The sequence below is a fragment of the Pleurodeles waltl genome, chromosome 4_1, assembly GCF_031143425.1.
Source record: "Pleurodeles waltl isolate 20211129_DDA chromosome 4_1, aPleWal1.hap1.20221129, whole genome shotgun sequence".
Taxonomy (NCBI): Eukaryota; Metazoa; Chordata; class Amphibia; order Caudata; family Salamandridae; genus Pleurodeles; species Pleurodeles waltl.
The window spans coordinates 234223077-234238415 of NC_090442.1; the positions used below are offsets into that span (position 1 = coordinate 234223077).

At 43.3% G+C, this 15339-nt stretch overlaps 1 protein-coding gene across 4 annotated transcripts in view; it reads right to left on the bottom strand.

Moving 5' to 3' along the window:
* The window catches only part of DENND5B (DENN domain containing 5B), a 517562-nt gene that overhangs the window by 395842 nt on the left and 106381 nt on the right, over window positions 1-15339 (bottom strand). For all 4 annotated transcript variants that reach the window (XM_069228198.1, XM_069228199.1, XM_069228197.1 and 1 more), the window contains one exon: window positions 2652-3318. In XM_069228198.1, coding sequence (XP_069084299.1) covers window positions 2652-3318 — 667 coding nt within the window. The remainder of the gene's footprint in view (window positions 1-2651; window positions 3319-15339) is intronic.

The following is a 15339-nucleotide window of genomic DNA, read 5'->3' on the forward strand; positions in this document are numbered from 1 at the left end:
CCCTCCTAGGGCTTTGATATGCCCCGGGGATCACCACCTCCCTGAAGAAAATAAAAAAAAATACATGGGGGGGTGGCACCCGGACCCCTGGGGACCACCACCTCCCGGGAGCCAAATGTGCATTTTTAATTGGGAATTGGGCCATGCAGCCCCCTCCTGAGGCCGATTTCGGCCCCGGGGACCCCATTCACCAGGGCCCGGGTGCACTGACTCCACCCACAACAAGAACGGATGATGGAAGGAATGTTGAACAATGCAAACCATTGACCCCAATCTCAGATGTGGGTTTATTTTATTACTTTTTTTGCTCACCTGCTAATCAGTCCTGACGCTGTTCCTCATGGGAAAACAGCAATCAGCTATCTCCTGAGGGTGGGCACCTAGGGAATGTAGCAGAAGCTGGTCCTGAAGGGTGGTAGTCCCGGGGGCCATTAATGGCTCGAGGAGGGGCCCCTCCATTCTTTTGCCTGGGATGGCTGAAGCAGAGTTCCAAAATGGCTCCCAACACTTTCAGGGTGTCTGGGTAGGATGGTGGAACAGAGTCAGCTTTTCCAGGGGCAGGGTTACATCGTCTAACCACTAGTCTGTTTACTGGGAGGCAAGATACAGGTTTTGCCCAAGTGCCCCCCAGCACGTCAATGAAGGCATCATTAAAAGGCAGTAAAGGTTTTTGGCTGGTCTGTGTACAGTAGAGAACCTCAGTTAAAACATCTGTCTTTACATCCTACATGGGAATGGTAAGGTCCAGGACCTCTGCCACCGTCCTAGTCTTTGTAGCGAAGGAGCTGGAGTCTTCAATGGCCATACCTTGTTGTGGGGAAGACTACATAGTTTCTGAGAAGGTGTCCAAACTACTGGCGTCTTGGAGCGCTGCAAAAATGTCCCTTTCATCACAAAAATCGCTTCCACAGTCACTATCATCTTCATCACAATGGTGGTATGTATCACCATTAGAATGAGCATAATATCGAGGACCAGACGACAGGGGCTGAGCCTCCAAGTCTAATAAAATTATCTGATCCGTGCTAGGCATCTGTGATATCGGAATCAGAGTCAAAGTTCAGCCCAGTGGTGTGTCAGAGGGAGAGGTTGATCTCGGCTGTAGGTCAAGTGGCTTGGTCGGTGTCTCGGACAGATCAACCAAAAGGGTCCAGACTGGCACCCATCATGAATCCTTGGGGCACAAAGGTGGTTTAGTGGGATCTGGTGGGTTACCTGCTGTAGCAGTCTGCTCAAGGGGAAGTCAGAGCAGTAACTCTGCATGAGTCCATTCAGCAGAATAGCTTCAAGGCGTGAAGGTTGTCAGTTCGTCGTGTGACTCCAAAAGGTGTTTATGCTTGTTGTGATATTTCCTGAAACTTACCATGACTCCGCCGCAACTTACGATTGGAATGGTCATCCCACCGATCCAGGAATGAGGGCATTTCTGTGCCCTTGATCTCGAAAGCAACCGCTCCTTCTTTACGACATCAGTGAATGCTAATTTGGCTTTGCGATCGAGGATGGTTTGAGATTCATTTTTGCACAGCAAGGGCTGAGGCACAAAGGCAGACATAGTAAGTGTGCCAGTCACAGTCCGACTTAAATCCAAACATTTTAGGGTCGATATCTGCACACTGTACATTTAGGAGGAAAGAGAGAACTTTTTGTGAGGGAGATCTCTGTTAAAAAACAGCACTGTTATCTACAGATCTACGATGCAAGGCACTGAAATAAACTGACGTCAGCACACTGTGGTGGTGCATATATGGAGCCTCCAACGTTATATCTGGAGTGCGGAGTGGGGGGGACCACAGCGCCACCTGTCAACACGCAAAGGAATTGCTGATTAGATCCAGTTCCAGTATGGCACCTGTGGAAATTCTCAAGGTGAGAAATATGCAGTCAGAAGTCTCTAGCAGAAATAAGAGCTCACAAAAGTAGCCCTGGAAATGTAGTCATAGCCAACCTTTGTGAAATCCATTTTAGCAAACTAATATATATGCATATATCTTCTGGGTGAAAGTCTACTAAGCTGTTGCAAATTACCTCTCTCCTCCCCCACCCCATTTTTTCCACCCAGGAAAATGTTTTACTCCTGCCCTGGTCAGGAGTGAATTTCCAGCTTTTTCCACTGTGGAAATAGTTTGGAGAGCAGTTGGTAAATACACTTACATGTTAGTCTGTGGGTGTGCACAGACTTACAGGTCATTCCAAGCCTGAAACTAGGAGCAACAAAGCATACGTCAGAGGGAAAAAAACAGACTAAACAACTATTTCTATTCACCCATGTTGCTTTCTGATAACCTTTCCTATTAGTGACGTTCTAAACTTATAGCACTAGACCTATACACACAGTTACGTAGTTACGATATCAGTTTCAGAATCATAACTGTGCTTTTTATAAGACAAATATCTAGACAAGATCAAGCCGCCTATTAAATGCCATTTCGAAAACACAAACAAAATATTTTCAGACACTACTTCAAGTACATTCAAATGGGACTAGCCAAAGACTGGGAGAAATACATTCAAACTGAAGCACTTACCAAGCAGGGTAAGAATGGGAATCAAGGCAATTTGCAAATATTTTCACTTTACCCTTTTCTTGCTCCAAAACATCTTTTAAAATTTGAGGCTTTGTATTCTGACGACCTGTAGAGTTCTCTTACCTTGCGAGTACAGAAGAATCTGCATTTCTAGTAGAACACACGTGAAAAGCTGTACCAAATTTTCCAATCCCAACAGTTCAAAAGCTTCCCGAAGGGGGTAGTCTGACAGCGGAAGTTCACTGAGGCCAGGCCTCTGGCAAACAATTGGTTCATAAACTCCATAAAGTTTTAGCGACCTTCCTGGGGGTGGAAGGGGAACTTCATAAAGAATGTTATGGATGTAGCTCTCCAAGGGCAATGGTGGGGGTTGTTGAGATGTAACTGCTTTGTGGAGCTGTGAAAGAAACTTCCTGCAGGCTTGCATGAAAGGCAGTGGGGTAATGAGGCATATGCACTTCGATACGTACAAAGTGTCTTTGCTGATGTCATATGAATTGTACTGATTAAGTTTGGCCAACGATGTTGCATCTCCTTCGTCTGTGCTGCTTGCTAGAGAGTCCATGCTACATGACGAGGAGGCACATACGCTGCTGTAGTGCTCTGCGTTGTGCATCTGGTAAAGAGTTTGCATAGCAGTACAGATTTTCTTACTTGTTACCACCTCATAAAACGTGAGACAAAATCCATAAGTACGAGAGCCATCTTCCCGGGTGATGATGAACGAATGGAACTGAGGGTCTCTGTTATCAGCTTGCGTCCTGAAGCTTAGGCCTTTGGGCATGCATAGCTGCAAGAATGAAAACAAGTCAATGGTCATTTAGTGTTCAGAAACGACATTTGTTATGAAGTGCCAAATAAAAATAATTGCTAGCTGTATTTTTCTTTTCAGAGTGATGCCTGAATTTCACCACCAGCTGGTTTTATTGTGGTACAGTGGCTACCTCAAACTGGATTTTCGAGTTAGATATGGGAGAACACTCTGATTACCATAGCCCACTCCCCGCATGCACCTCCTGAGACCAAGTTTAGTGTGGCTGAAGACGTTTACCATCTTGAAAATGCCCAACATGTGTAGGGTTGTGCCATTGTTTCGGGTGTCCCCAAGAGTCATACCCACCCACTAAGTAGTGCCAGTTGTAAACGGGACACCTCAAGGCACCTACTTCTGAACACCTTCTGTACCTGCGGAACATCAGAAAAGGGCTGGACTTGCTGTCTGTTATTTGAGAGAAGCCCCCAAGGGACTGTGTCTGCTTCCTCGTGTGCCCAGGACAAAGAAGTGTATGTGTTCAAGCTACTGGGATACAACAAACTGGACCCTACTGTTCACAGGGCTTTAGAAGTGCACTCCTGTGGTGAACTGGACCATAAATGAATAAGTCAGGAGGTAAAATCTTTGACCAGGCCAAACCTGGTTGGTGTATGCAACCCGAGCTCCATTGCAGTCAGCCTCAAATTGTGTCTCAGGGCTCGAAAAATCTACTCCACCACTCGCATTGGTGAGTCTTATTTGATCAGGTCCAGCTATTTTTCTGGCGAGTTGACAATGGACAGGTGTTCTGTTCAGCTGAAAAGTGGTGGGGCAATAAAAGATGCCTTTAAATCTTGTTCTTATGTCACATTGGCTCTGTGTTCATAGACAGAGTTCAAAAGTCAGTTTTTCTTACAATTAATGTTCCTTCTGACTGCAGACTTCCAGGACTTTGTAAGGTGAACTGTGTGACCTACTGCTTAGAATGTAAAATAAAAGGATATAGGGTATCAGGTTTTTCCTAACACACAACATTTAAATGACTATGTCAACTGTGTAAACATTTCAAAATATATTTCAGTAGTTGTGAAAGCCCTTTTTTATATTTCTGTGTGATGAAAAAATATTTAATAGGATGAAAACAAATCAAAATACTTTACATGTTGATGTGCAAAGGATACGTTTTCTGAAACCCACTTTTCACAGATTGTTAATACACTATATAGTTTTATCAGTAAAGCTGCAGGTTAGTGGACAGGATTGTTTGTACATTTCTTGGAAAGGTACTGTGTGTAGATGACAATATGTTACCACATCATGGTTTAGTAATATATTTATTAAAAATGAGTGTTTAAACAAACTGAGAAACACTCCTGCTCTTATGGCAATGTTGTTAGTAAACTAAAAAGTGTTAGGTTATGTAGGCTAGACCTCATCGGTATGTGGGCTAGATTTTTGTGACATATGCAGCAAACCTTAGTCTACTTAATCAAACAAAAGATGTTTTTTTGTACTTCTGAGCTCACATATTTGAAGGTGCAATCATATGTGAGAATTAACAAAAAGGCAACTATTTGCCAAGGACCACACAAATTGAGACCTGCTTACAGGTCAAGTACATTACAGTTAGGTTGAGTAGATTATTTAGGTTACTCGACCTGCAGGTCTAGTAACATTAAGATTTTTTCGAGCCCTGGTCTAGGTCCCAGTCTACTCTGAATAATGACCAACACTGGCGCAGAGTTTCTTGGGGCCACGTGTACTTAAAACTTTAAAAAGTCATCTCTTCAGTTCCCCTTATTGGAGGTTTGTCACTTTGGGTTTTGAAATTTTAATCTATTTTCATAATTTGGATTAAGATTTTACTGTTGTGCATTCTGACATTGTTTTGGTACTGCATAAACACTTTATATATTGTCCTAGGTTAAACCTTTCTGTTCTGTGCCATAGCTACCACGAGGTTGAGCTCAGGTTAATTTAGAAACTTTGAGGGTTCCCCCTGATAAAGGTTTTCTTGTTCCTTGAGGGGGTAGTCACTCACCCCCAAATAATAATTCAATGTCATGCAATGACTCTAGCTATTTTAGCCATGTTGTGTTACACCAGTACAAAATGAGACCTAGGGAATTTTAAGTGATTACCAGAAGAGGTGATAACTGCAACAATATGATAGCTAATGATGAAGGAGTATCCGGAATAACCCCTACATTTCTAACTTTTTCTTTCCTTTCAGCTTCCGAGTACTCACTCAATATTAAACAGAATCGTGTTTTCCCTTTCCTTAGGAAGGTATCCAACATTCAAGAGTTTCATCTCATGTAGGCTACGTCAGTTGTATTTCATCCAGGGCTGGAATTTCAAGAACACTTTTCCAAAGTGATTACGATCTTTACAATGTTCATTTTTCAAATTAACGACCACTTGAGCAACATTTGCATAGTTCTGAAAATCAAACTTTTTTGGACCTCTGAGTAGTTGGTGTTGCGGTTGCACATAAACATTTAACAGAGGGTTAGTAGTGGTCAACTAGAAAGTTTTAATTGCCGATATAGACTCTAGATCTCCTATCACAGTGGTTCTCAACCAGTGGTCCCGGGACCCCTGGGAATCCACTAATCCTCCTCAGAAGGTCCATTACTGCTTAGAAAAGTAAATAATATCAACACATTAGTAAATTGTTTATCAATAAAGTGGCAAAATGTACAATAAACCGTAATGTAAATGCAAAGGAATTGGAAATTGGAGGCTAAAAAATTAAACTGGTTTCCTCAGATTGATTCATGGGAGCAGTGCAGGTGCAAAAACAACAAGTGATGGACGGAATGCTGAACATTGTCAAACATTCACCCCCAGTCACAGATCTGGGTTTAATCCATCGTTTTTTTGCTGCCCATGCCATTCCAGTTTGGACCCAGCCATATGCAAATCAGTCTTGACCCTGTTCCCCATGGGAACAGTCCAGCCCGAACTGCTAGGCCAGGTCTTCCCTGGACTGGAAACAAGCATCCTGGGACCGGTTTCGGGGTTTCACCCCTCATCAGCCAGGCTAGTGCATCAAACAGAATACAGTATGGAAGCTGTGTGGCATCAACTGAATTTAGAAAAGCTCCAACCTTGCTATTAATGATTTATTTATATTTGTTTGCAAATTCTATAAAATGGGCTGTCGGTTGTGTATGTTTTAGATGGAATGCTTGTTTCTGTATTTTGTGTGTATTGTTTTGCAGTTTGTATAATCAACAATGTTTAGGCCGGGGTCTCCGGCATCCAGTAATGACTCATAATTCCCCAATTCCAATAATGATTCAGTGGGGGTACCCGGCTACCAGTAATGATAAAGTGGGGGTCCACAGTAGTCAAAAGGTTAAGAACCACTGCACTATCACATTATGAGGCAAACCATCTTGCAAGTCCCTCAGACATACGCACCAGTCTTCACCAGTTTTAACAAAATGGTGTAGCTCAGGGTGTCAAAAGGTGCTTAAAAACTGAGCAATATTAAACATGCTGAGTCACTACTATAAACAAGCTCTAAAATGAAAGAACAGATGTAAAGAAGAGCACACATCTAGTAAGGACAATTTGAGGCCTTATTTGATGCACTGGGCATGTGACAAGGTAGACACATGCTTGGTATTTTTTTCCACCAAATGGATGAAAAAATGGCACTGAGAGACAGACAATTTAGACTTGGGATTGGTCTGCGCGGGGTTAGAGTGCATGGGAGAAATTAGGCAAATGCTTGGTAGTTTACCACCAAAGGGTGAAACAAACAAACATCTGACAGAAATAAAGTACAGAGAGAAACAATGGGATAGCTGGAGTAAGAATACAGAACAGCTGATCATCCAACGACTAAATGTATTGCAGTGGTCTTGAACGGAAACACCACTCTTGGAATTACAGGTATGAGAGGTGAAAATGAAAAGATTGATGAGGTTTGATGGGGTGGAATTGGAATTACCACCAAACAATGTTAAAGAAATATAGTTGTAAACATTGTCAAAGGTTGAATTATGCACTTATGCTCCCCCCCCTCAACAACTACCAGAATCTCTTTCAGCAAGGCATAGCTAACTGCAGTCAAAGTGAGGGCAAGAACCAGGGAAAGCACAGGGTCAAAGCTGATCTTTTCAAGGGTTAATCTATTTTTATCAAAAGCCCACAGTATTTCAGGAGAATTTCGCTCACCGACTATTATTACTATCAGCTACCAGAGATAAAATATGCTAGCTTTTTCAGGCAGTGGTCTCTGATACGCCAACATCCAAAAATCTACATTAAGTCCATCGTGAGCATATAGTTACAGAGTTCTGCATTTTCAGTGGTCTTAGGCTAACAAGATGGTTTATAATTTCTAAAGGGATGTAAATTGTAAGTATTTTTCATGCTCTGCAATGAAGAAATCAGACTACGAGTAATCCACAGAATATCACTAAGAGAATACAATGAAAATAAGTAATACAGCTATCAAAATAACTGGCTGTTTGGATGTGAAATTTGTTTCAGCTAGAGAATTTGTGGAAACTTTTAAAAGAAGAGAAAAAAAGATTGGCTGAACAGTCACCCCTCAGGAAAACATACTTCTCAAAAACAACTGGCCACATTAGGCATTATGTATGGAACATGCATTTTAGTGGTAAAGTCAAAAAATGGCATGTTGGGCCACCTAATAATGGGGTCTTCGCTCAGACAGTGGGTTACCAATCCCATGAGTGTATTAGGAAGTGCAGTAAACTAACCATCTTGGCGTGTTGGTATTTGAAGACAAATTGCCAGCAGCTCTTCTACGGTATGTGAAGAACAGAGACAACAATCTATGATGAAGACATCCTGTCTAGTAAGATACAAAGCACCTCCTACACTAGCCTAAAAAATTTTTTATATACTAATTCTGAATGGTACATTCTTAATTGGTACCTACTAGGACGAGGTGAAATGAATGATGTTGCCAGAACAGTAATTTTACTCAATGAGAATGAGAGCAGCTCAACCAAAGTAGCAAAAAGCATGACACTCAGACTTCTATAGCTGATTTATTTGCCACAAGGAATGTAGTTTATTTGCGAAAAAACTGATGACAAACAGCTTCAGTTTTGAAACGTGTTGCCTAAGGCTAGACAAATTTAAATTGAAGATCCTATATTGGAGGACAATCTCGCTACAGCAAAGCAAAAGAGAACAAGCTAGGAGACACATGATGTCCAAATATTTTCTTGCAGGCCATTTTGCAGATTTTATATGTATCTAAAAGGATGCATTCCTCAATGTGTCACTGAGTAAAAGACATGCCAGTGATGAGTTGCAGGATTAATGCTCCCATGCCAAGTGGTAGAATCTCAGCTAACCGCCCTTGTATTTCCATTGTGTGAGGTTGATGCTATGAATTCTAGAAAGCTTTTGAGACAGTCTGGCAGTATGGTTGAGAGGTACAAGACAGTGTGGATGCAATCTGACTTCCTCTGGAGAAAGATAGTCAGTATTCAGAGGAAGAAGCTAAAGTAGTTGGAGAGATGGAGACAACACTAAGGATTTGAGGGAAATTGTGGTTGCTCCTGAGAAGTGTTAAGGCATACACACCCTAATCATGAAGGCGTTCAAGACAGGGGAAGTTTCCCTAACCATCTTTGTGAGAAGGTAGCCTCTTTCTAGCCTTGTTACCCCCACTTTTGGCCTGTTTGTGAGTGTATGTCAGGGTGTTTGTCACTGTTTTCACTGTCTCACTGGGATCCTGATAGCCAGGCCTCAGTGCTCATAGTGAAAACACCATGTTTTCAGTATGGTTGTTATGTGTCACTGGGATCCTGCTGGTCAGGACCCCAGTGCTCATAGGTTTGTGGCCTATATGTATGTGTCACTGGGACCCTGTCACACAGGGCCCCAGTGCTCATAGGTGTGCATGTGTATGTTCCCTGTGTGGTGCCTAACTGTCTCACTGAGGCTCTGCTAACCAGAACCTCAGTGGTTATGCTCTCTCATTACTTTTAAATTGTCACTAACAGGCTAGTGACCAATTTTACCAATTCACATTGGCTTACTGGAACACCCTTCTAATTCCCTAGTATATGGTACTGAGGTACCCAGGGTATTGGGGTTCCAGGAGATCCCTATGGGCTGCAGCATTTCTTTTGCCACCCATAGGGAGCTCTGACAATTCTTACACAGGCCTGCCACTGCAGCCTGAGTGAAATAACGTCCACGTTATTTCACAGCCATTTTACACTGCACTTAAGTAACTTATAAGTCACCTATATGTCTAACCTTTACCTGGTAAAGGTTAGGTGCAAAGTTACTTAGTGTGAGGGCACCCTGGCACTAGCCAAGGTGCCCCCACATTGTTCAGAGCCAATTCCCTGAACTTTGTGAGTGCGGGGACACCATTACACGCGTGCACTACATATAGGTCACTACCTATATGTAGCTTCACAATGGTAACTCCGAATATGGCCATGTAACATGTCTATGATCATGGAATTGCCCCCTCTATGCCATCCTGGCATAGTTGGCACAATCCCATGATCCCAGTGGTCTGTAGCACAGACCCTGGTACTGCCAAACTGCCCTTTCTGGGGTTTCACTGCAGCTGCTGCTGCTGCCAACCCCTCAGACAGGCAGCTGCCCTCCTGGGGTCCAGCCAGGCCTGGCCCAGGATGGCAGAACAAAGAACTTCCTCTGAGAGAGGGTGTGACACCCTCTCCCTTTGGAAAATGGTGTGAAGGCAGGGGAGGAGTAGCCTCCCCCAGCCTCTGGAAATGCTTTGTTGGGCACAGATGTGCCCAATTCTGCATAAGCCAGTCTACACCGGTTCAGGGACCCCTTAGCCCCTGCTCTGGCGCGAAACTGGACAAAGGAAAGGGGAGTGACCACTCCCCTGACCTGCACCTCCCCTGGGAGGTGTCCAGAGCTCCTCCAGTGTGCTCCAGACCTCTGCCATCTTGGAAACAGAGGTGCTGCAGGCACACTGGACTGCTCTGAGTGGCCAGTGCCACCAGGTGACGTCAGAGACTCCTGCTGATAGGCTCCTTCAGGTGTTAGTAGCCTTTCCTCTCTCCTAGGTAGCCAAACCCTCTTTCTGGCTATTTAGGGTCTCTGTCTCTGGGGAAACTTTAGATAACGAATGCATGAGCTCAGCCGAGTTCCTCTGCATCTCCCTCTTCACCTTCTGATAAGGAATCGACCGCTGACCGCGCTGGAAGCCTGCAAACCTGCAACATAGTAGCAAAGACGACTACTGCAACTCTGTAACGCTGATCCTGCCGCCTTCTCGACTGTTTTCCTGCTTGTGCATGCTGTGGGGGTAGTCTGCCTCCTCTCTGCACCAGAAGCTCCGAAGAAATCTCCCGTGGGTCGACGGAATCTTCCCCCTGCAACCGCAGGCACCAAAAAGCTGCATTACCGGTCCCTTGGGTCTCCTCTCAGCACGACGAGCGAGGTCCCTCGAATCCAGCGACACCGTCCAAGTGACCCCCACAGTCCAGTGACTCTTCAGCCCAAGTTTGGTGGAGGTAAGTCCTTGCCTCACCTCGCTGGGCTGCATTGCTGGGAACCGCGACTTTGCAAGCTACTCCGGCCCCTGTGCACTTCCGGCGGAAATCCTTTGTGCACAGCCAAGCCTGGGTCCACGGCACTCTAACCTGCATTGCACGACTTTCTAAGTTGGTCTCCGGCGACGTGGGACTCCTTTGTGCAACTTCGGCGAGCAACGTTTCACGCATCCTCGTAGTGCCTGTTTCTGGCACTTCTCCGGGTGCTACCTGCTTCAGTGAGGGCTCTTTGTCTTGCTCGACCTCCCCTCTCTCTGCAGGTCCAATTTGCGACCTCCTGGTCCCTCCTGGGCCCCAGCAGCGTCCAAAAACGCCAAACGCACGATTTGCGTGTAGCAAGGCTTGTTGGCGTCCATCCGGCGGGAAAACACTTCTGCACGACTCTCCAAGGCGTGGGGGATCCATCCTCCAAAGGGGAAGTCTCTAGCCCTTGTCGTCCCTGCAGTATTCACAGTTCTTCAGCCTAGTAAGAGCTTCTTTGCACCAACCGCTGGCATTTCTTGGGCATCTGCCCATCTCCGAGTTGCTTGTGACTTTTGGACTTGGTCCCCTTGTTCCACAGGTACCCTCAGTCAGGAATCCATCGTTGTTGCATTGCTGATTTGTGTTTTCCTTGCATTTTCCCTCTAACACGACTATTTTGTCCTTAGGGGAACTTTAGTGCACTTTGCACTCACTTTTCAGGGTCTTGGGGAGGGTTATTTTGCTAACTCTCACTATTTTCTAATAGTCCCAGCGACCCTCTACAAGGTCACATAGGTTTGGGGTCCATTCGTGGTTCGCATTCCACTTCTGGAGTATATGGTTTGTGTTGCCCCTATCCCTATGTTTCCCCATTGCATCCTATTGTAACTATACATTGTTTGCACTGTTTTCTAAGACTATACTGCATATTTTTGCTATTGTGTATATATATCTTGTGTATATTTCCTATCCTCTCACTGAGGGTACACTCTAAGATACTTTGGCATATTGTCATAAAAATAAAGTACCTTTATTTTTAGTATAACTGTGTATTGTGTTTTCTTATGATATTGTGCATATGACACTAAGTGGTACTGTAGTAGCTTCACACGTCTCCTAGTTCAGCCTAAGCTGCTCTGCTAAGCTACCATTATCTATCAGCCTAAGCTGCTAGACACCCTATACACTAATAAGGGATAACTGGGCCTGGTGCAAGGTGCAAGTACCCCATGGTACTCACTACAAGCCAGTCCAGCCTCCTACAATCTTAGACACAAACATTAGGCTCTTGGAATTTCACATTGTTAAAAACAGACTGATCTGAAACGTCACTCAGATCAAGGAAGTAAACAAATGGCTGAGTTTCTTTTCAGAAGGAGGTCTGTGAAGTAGACTCTGAAAGTCGGCTTGGCATTAAAAACCCCAGCCAGGTGGCTTTGTGAAAATACACCAAATCATACACCTCCATCACCAGCCATCATAGGGATGGACAGTTGTAATATTTTAGTCTTGATGCGGTGCTCAGCAACTAAATTCCTGAGGCAAGGTAAACAGCAGTTGGTAGTTCATATTTTTGCCAACTGTAGTTTTACGTTCCGTTTCCTAAGCTATTATATGTGATTGTTTAGCAAAGTACCATTTAACCAACAATGAGTTATTTACAGTTTATCTGAATTAAGAAGAGTAGGCATGCATAGTCGATTCACCGATTTAGTTTTGCACACTGTATCACAGAAGCTTTTGCCTGTTGGACTTGTTAATGTGTAGACATTCTTTCCATTCCTTTATTTACTAGCAGAACATGGGGAACATGTATAAACATGCTGCTCTCTTTCATTAAAGCCCCGCTGTTGGCACATACAGCAGTATTATTCGTATTAGACTACACTCAGCTCCATGGCCTGGCAGCCTTCAGAATACAATGTAGCGAGTCAAACATGATGGATTTTTCGACCATTTAGCATCCATGCCTTGATGAGCAATCTTCTGCTATAAATAACCCCATGAAGCAAAATATTTCCACATAAGCAGATAAACTACGAGCATACATATCGATCTCCATTTCAAATTCATCAGTTTTCTGAGCATTTGCCAACACCAAATCTACTCTTCTTTTCTAACAAGATAATTATGGGACTCGAGAGCAATTCTTTTTTTCCAAGAATTAAACGTGCACTGTAGAGCGAACTATATTTTTATGAGAACACATCTTTTTATATTGCTTCAAATGACAACTGTGCATTTTTCGAAAAAGTTTACGTTTTAAACAACAAAACTACTGAAAACTGGGGATCATATGGATCAGGCTGGATCCATCATCACACAAGACAAACAAGAACAGAGACCAGAAGAGATGACCTGAAGCTAATGGCATCCTAGATGCAGTGTTTCTGCACTGCCTGTAACAACCTTATGATCACAGTTTGAGGTTGAAGTACGTGCATATTCTGCCCCAAGGTGACATGAAGATACAGTGACACAAAGAAGCTGTGGTCAAGTATTTACTAGTTTGTGCAGTACGCCTTTAACAGCATGCACTCGGAGACACAACACGTTAAACTAGAGAAATGAGGAATATATTTGGTGAGACTGAACCATTACACCTACTCTTCTCTTAATGCTTACTCTGAACAATTAAATTGTGTAGTTGTAGGAGTGTAGCGAAATTTAAACATTTCCAGTTTTTGAAGCACTGCTCTTCGAATGGCAAGTGTACAGCAGGACAGTCTTCCATCTAGGACTTACGTCAGGGGCACCCTTAGGAGGCTTGCTCAACTGTCCAGTGCAACTTTTTATAGTAACAGGAGAGGTTATCTGGTCTCCAGAAACAAATCTTTAGAGGAAGAAGTGCGAACACAAGGTTAGCTTGACCCCACAATGCAACTGTTTACTGCACCTAGAAAGGGACTTAGACACAACTCAAGGGTGCAAAGGCATTTCTAGGGGACACAATTACCTTTCCCTGGACATGTGGCTCTGAGTCCAGCCAAAACGAGTGTTAACCTATAAGACGAAAGATGGTTGCACGACCTAATGGTTTAATTCTTCTAAAGTTGCTCACGATTCATGTGTTTTGCCCGCTAGCTGTTCTTGAGAACCGACTTCTTGATCAGTTGTCTTGCTTTCCTACCAGCTATTAAAGAAAATACAGTTGGATGTGCTAAGCCCTTTTACTGTTGCAAACCTTGCAATTAGAATGTCACATGGTTTGTGACTGCAAAAGGGCCATTCCCAACATAAAAAACTCATTGAAAGTTTTGGAAAAGTTTTTCAAATGGTAATGTGGGATCTGCGCTGGATAGCAGACCACCATCCTTGTGATTGCAGGCAATCACAGGTGGTTGACAACTGCCAACTGTGTAATGATTATCAATTAGAGAGGTCATTCTACGAGCTTCTGTGGTTCCCTGTTTTATTAGTCTATCTTTAAGGCATTCAGAAGGCAATGATACAAAATAGGATGGAGGGTTTCATCCTTTTTCAGCACAAAGAAGTAATGGGAGCAACCACGCACATCTATCTGGGAGGCTGAAACCTTCTTAATGGCTCCCTATGAATGAAGATCTTGCATCTCTTGCAGTAAGATGGTGTTGAAGCAGATATGCTAATTAAGAAAATTATTAACGATGTATATGCATTTGCTAATGAGAAAATGCATAGAGAAATTAATCATAAAGAAAATAACGTGCACGTTTGAAAATGTGCCATCGGGGTGTGAGCACCATGTGTACTAAAATGACTGAAACTGTATGAAATAATGAAAATATATGAGCAAAATGCAATAATATGTCATAATAAGATGTATAACCTATGTTTTGCATTAATATGTAGTGCTAAGTTAGCTGGACTAAATGCCTAGTTTCTCCGGGCCTCACACACTCAAAGAGCTGAAATACTAAACGCTTTGCAAAGGACTGGAAGCACGCAATGACCCGGACCCGCTCGATGTTAAAGTCACTTAGCTAGAATTTTCTGCAATGTACTGACGGACAGGAGATGATGAAGACAATTTGAAACAATTATGTGTAGAGTAGGCTAAATGTACTTTCTCAGGACTTGAACAATGAAGGCACTGACTGAAGAGGAAAATGCAACAATTTCGATACCTGAAGAGCCTGATGATGACAGCATTGTATGGAGAACCAATCCACATCTTGTGAATAGACTGATATGAAAATTAGTAGATTCAGTAAACAAATTCTATAGGTTAAAGTCATATCTGCCGTCTGACTGACCAATTAACAATTATGAGGATGGACTAGGAGACCCTAATGAAAAGTCATGACAACGGGCTGAAATCATGATTTGCGGGAGGAAAATTGAGGACATCAGGAGACGCTGTCCAAGGTGCTGATATTGGGCTCATAATCTGTGAGCCTGATCCGTAGCTGACTAATTGATGACCTGAAGATGAAGTCTGACTTGTTGCTGATCCATCCTGGATAGGTAGCTATGAAAATGTGACTGACAAATTTATGCCTTTTCTTCTAGGTACCAACTGCGCTGATCATGGACATTTTCACTTGGATAGATTTTTTCCAAATTAATG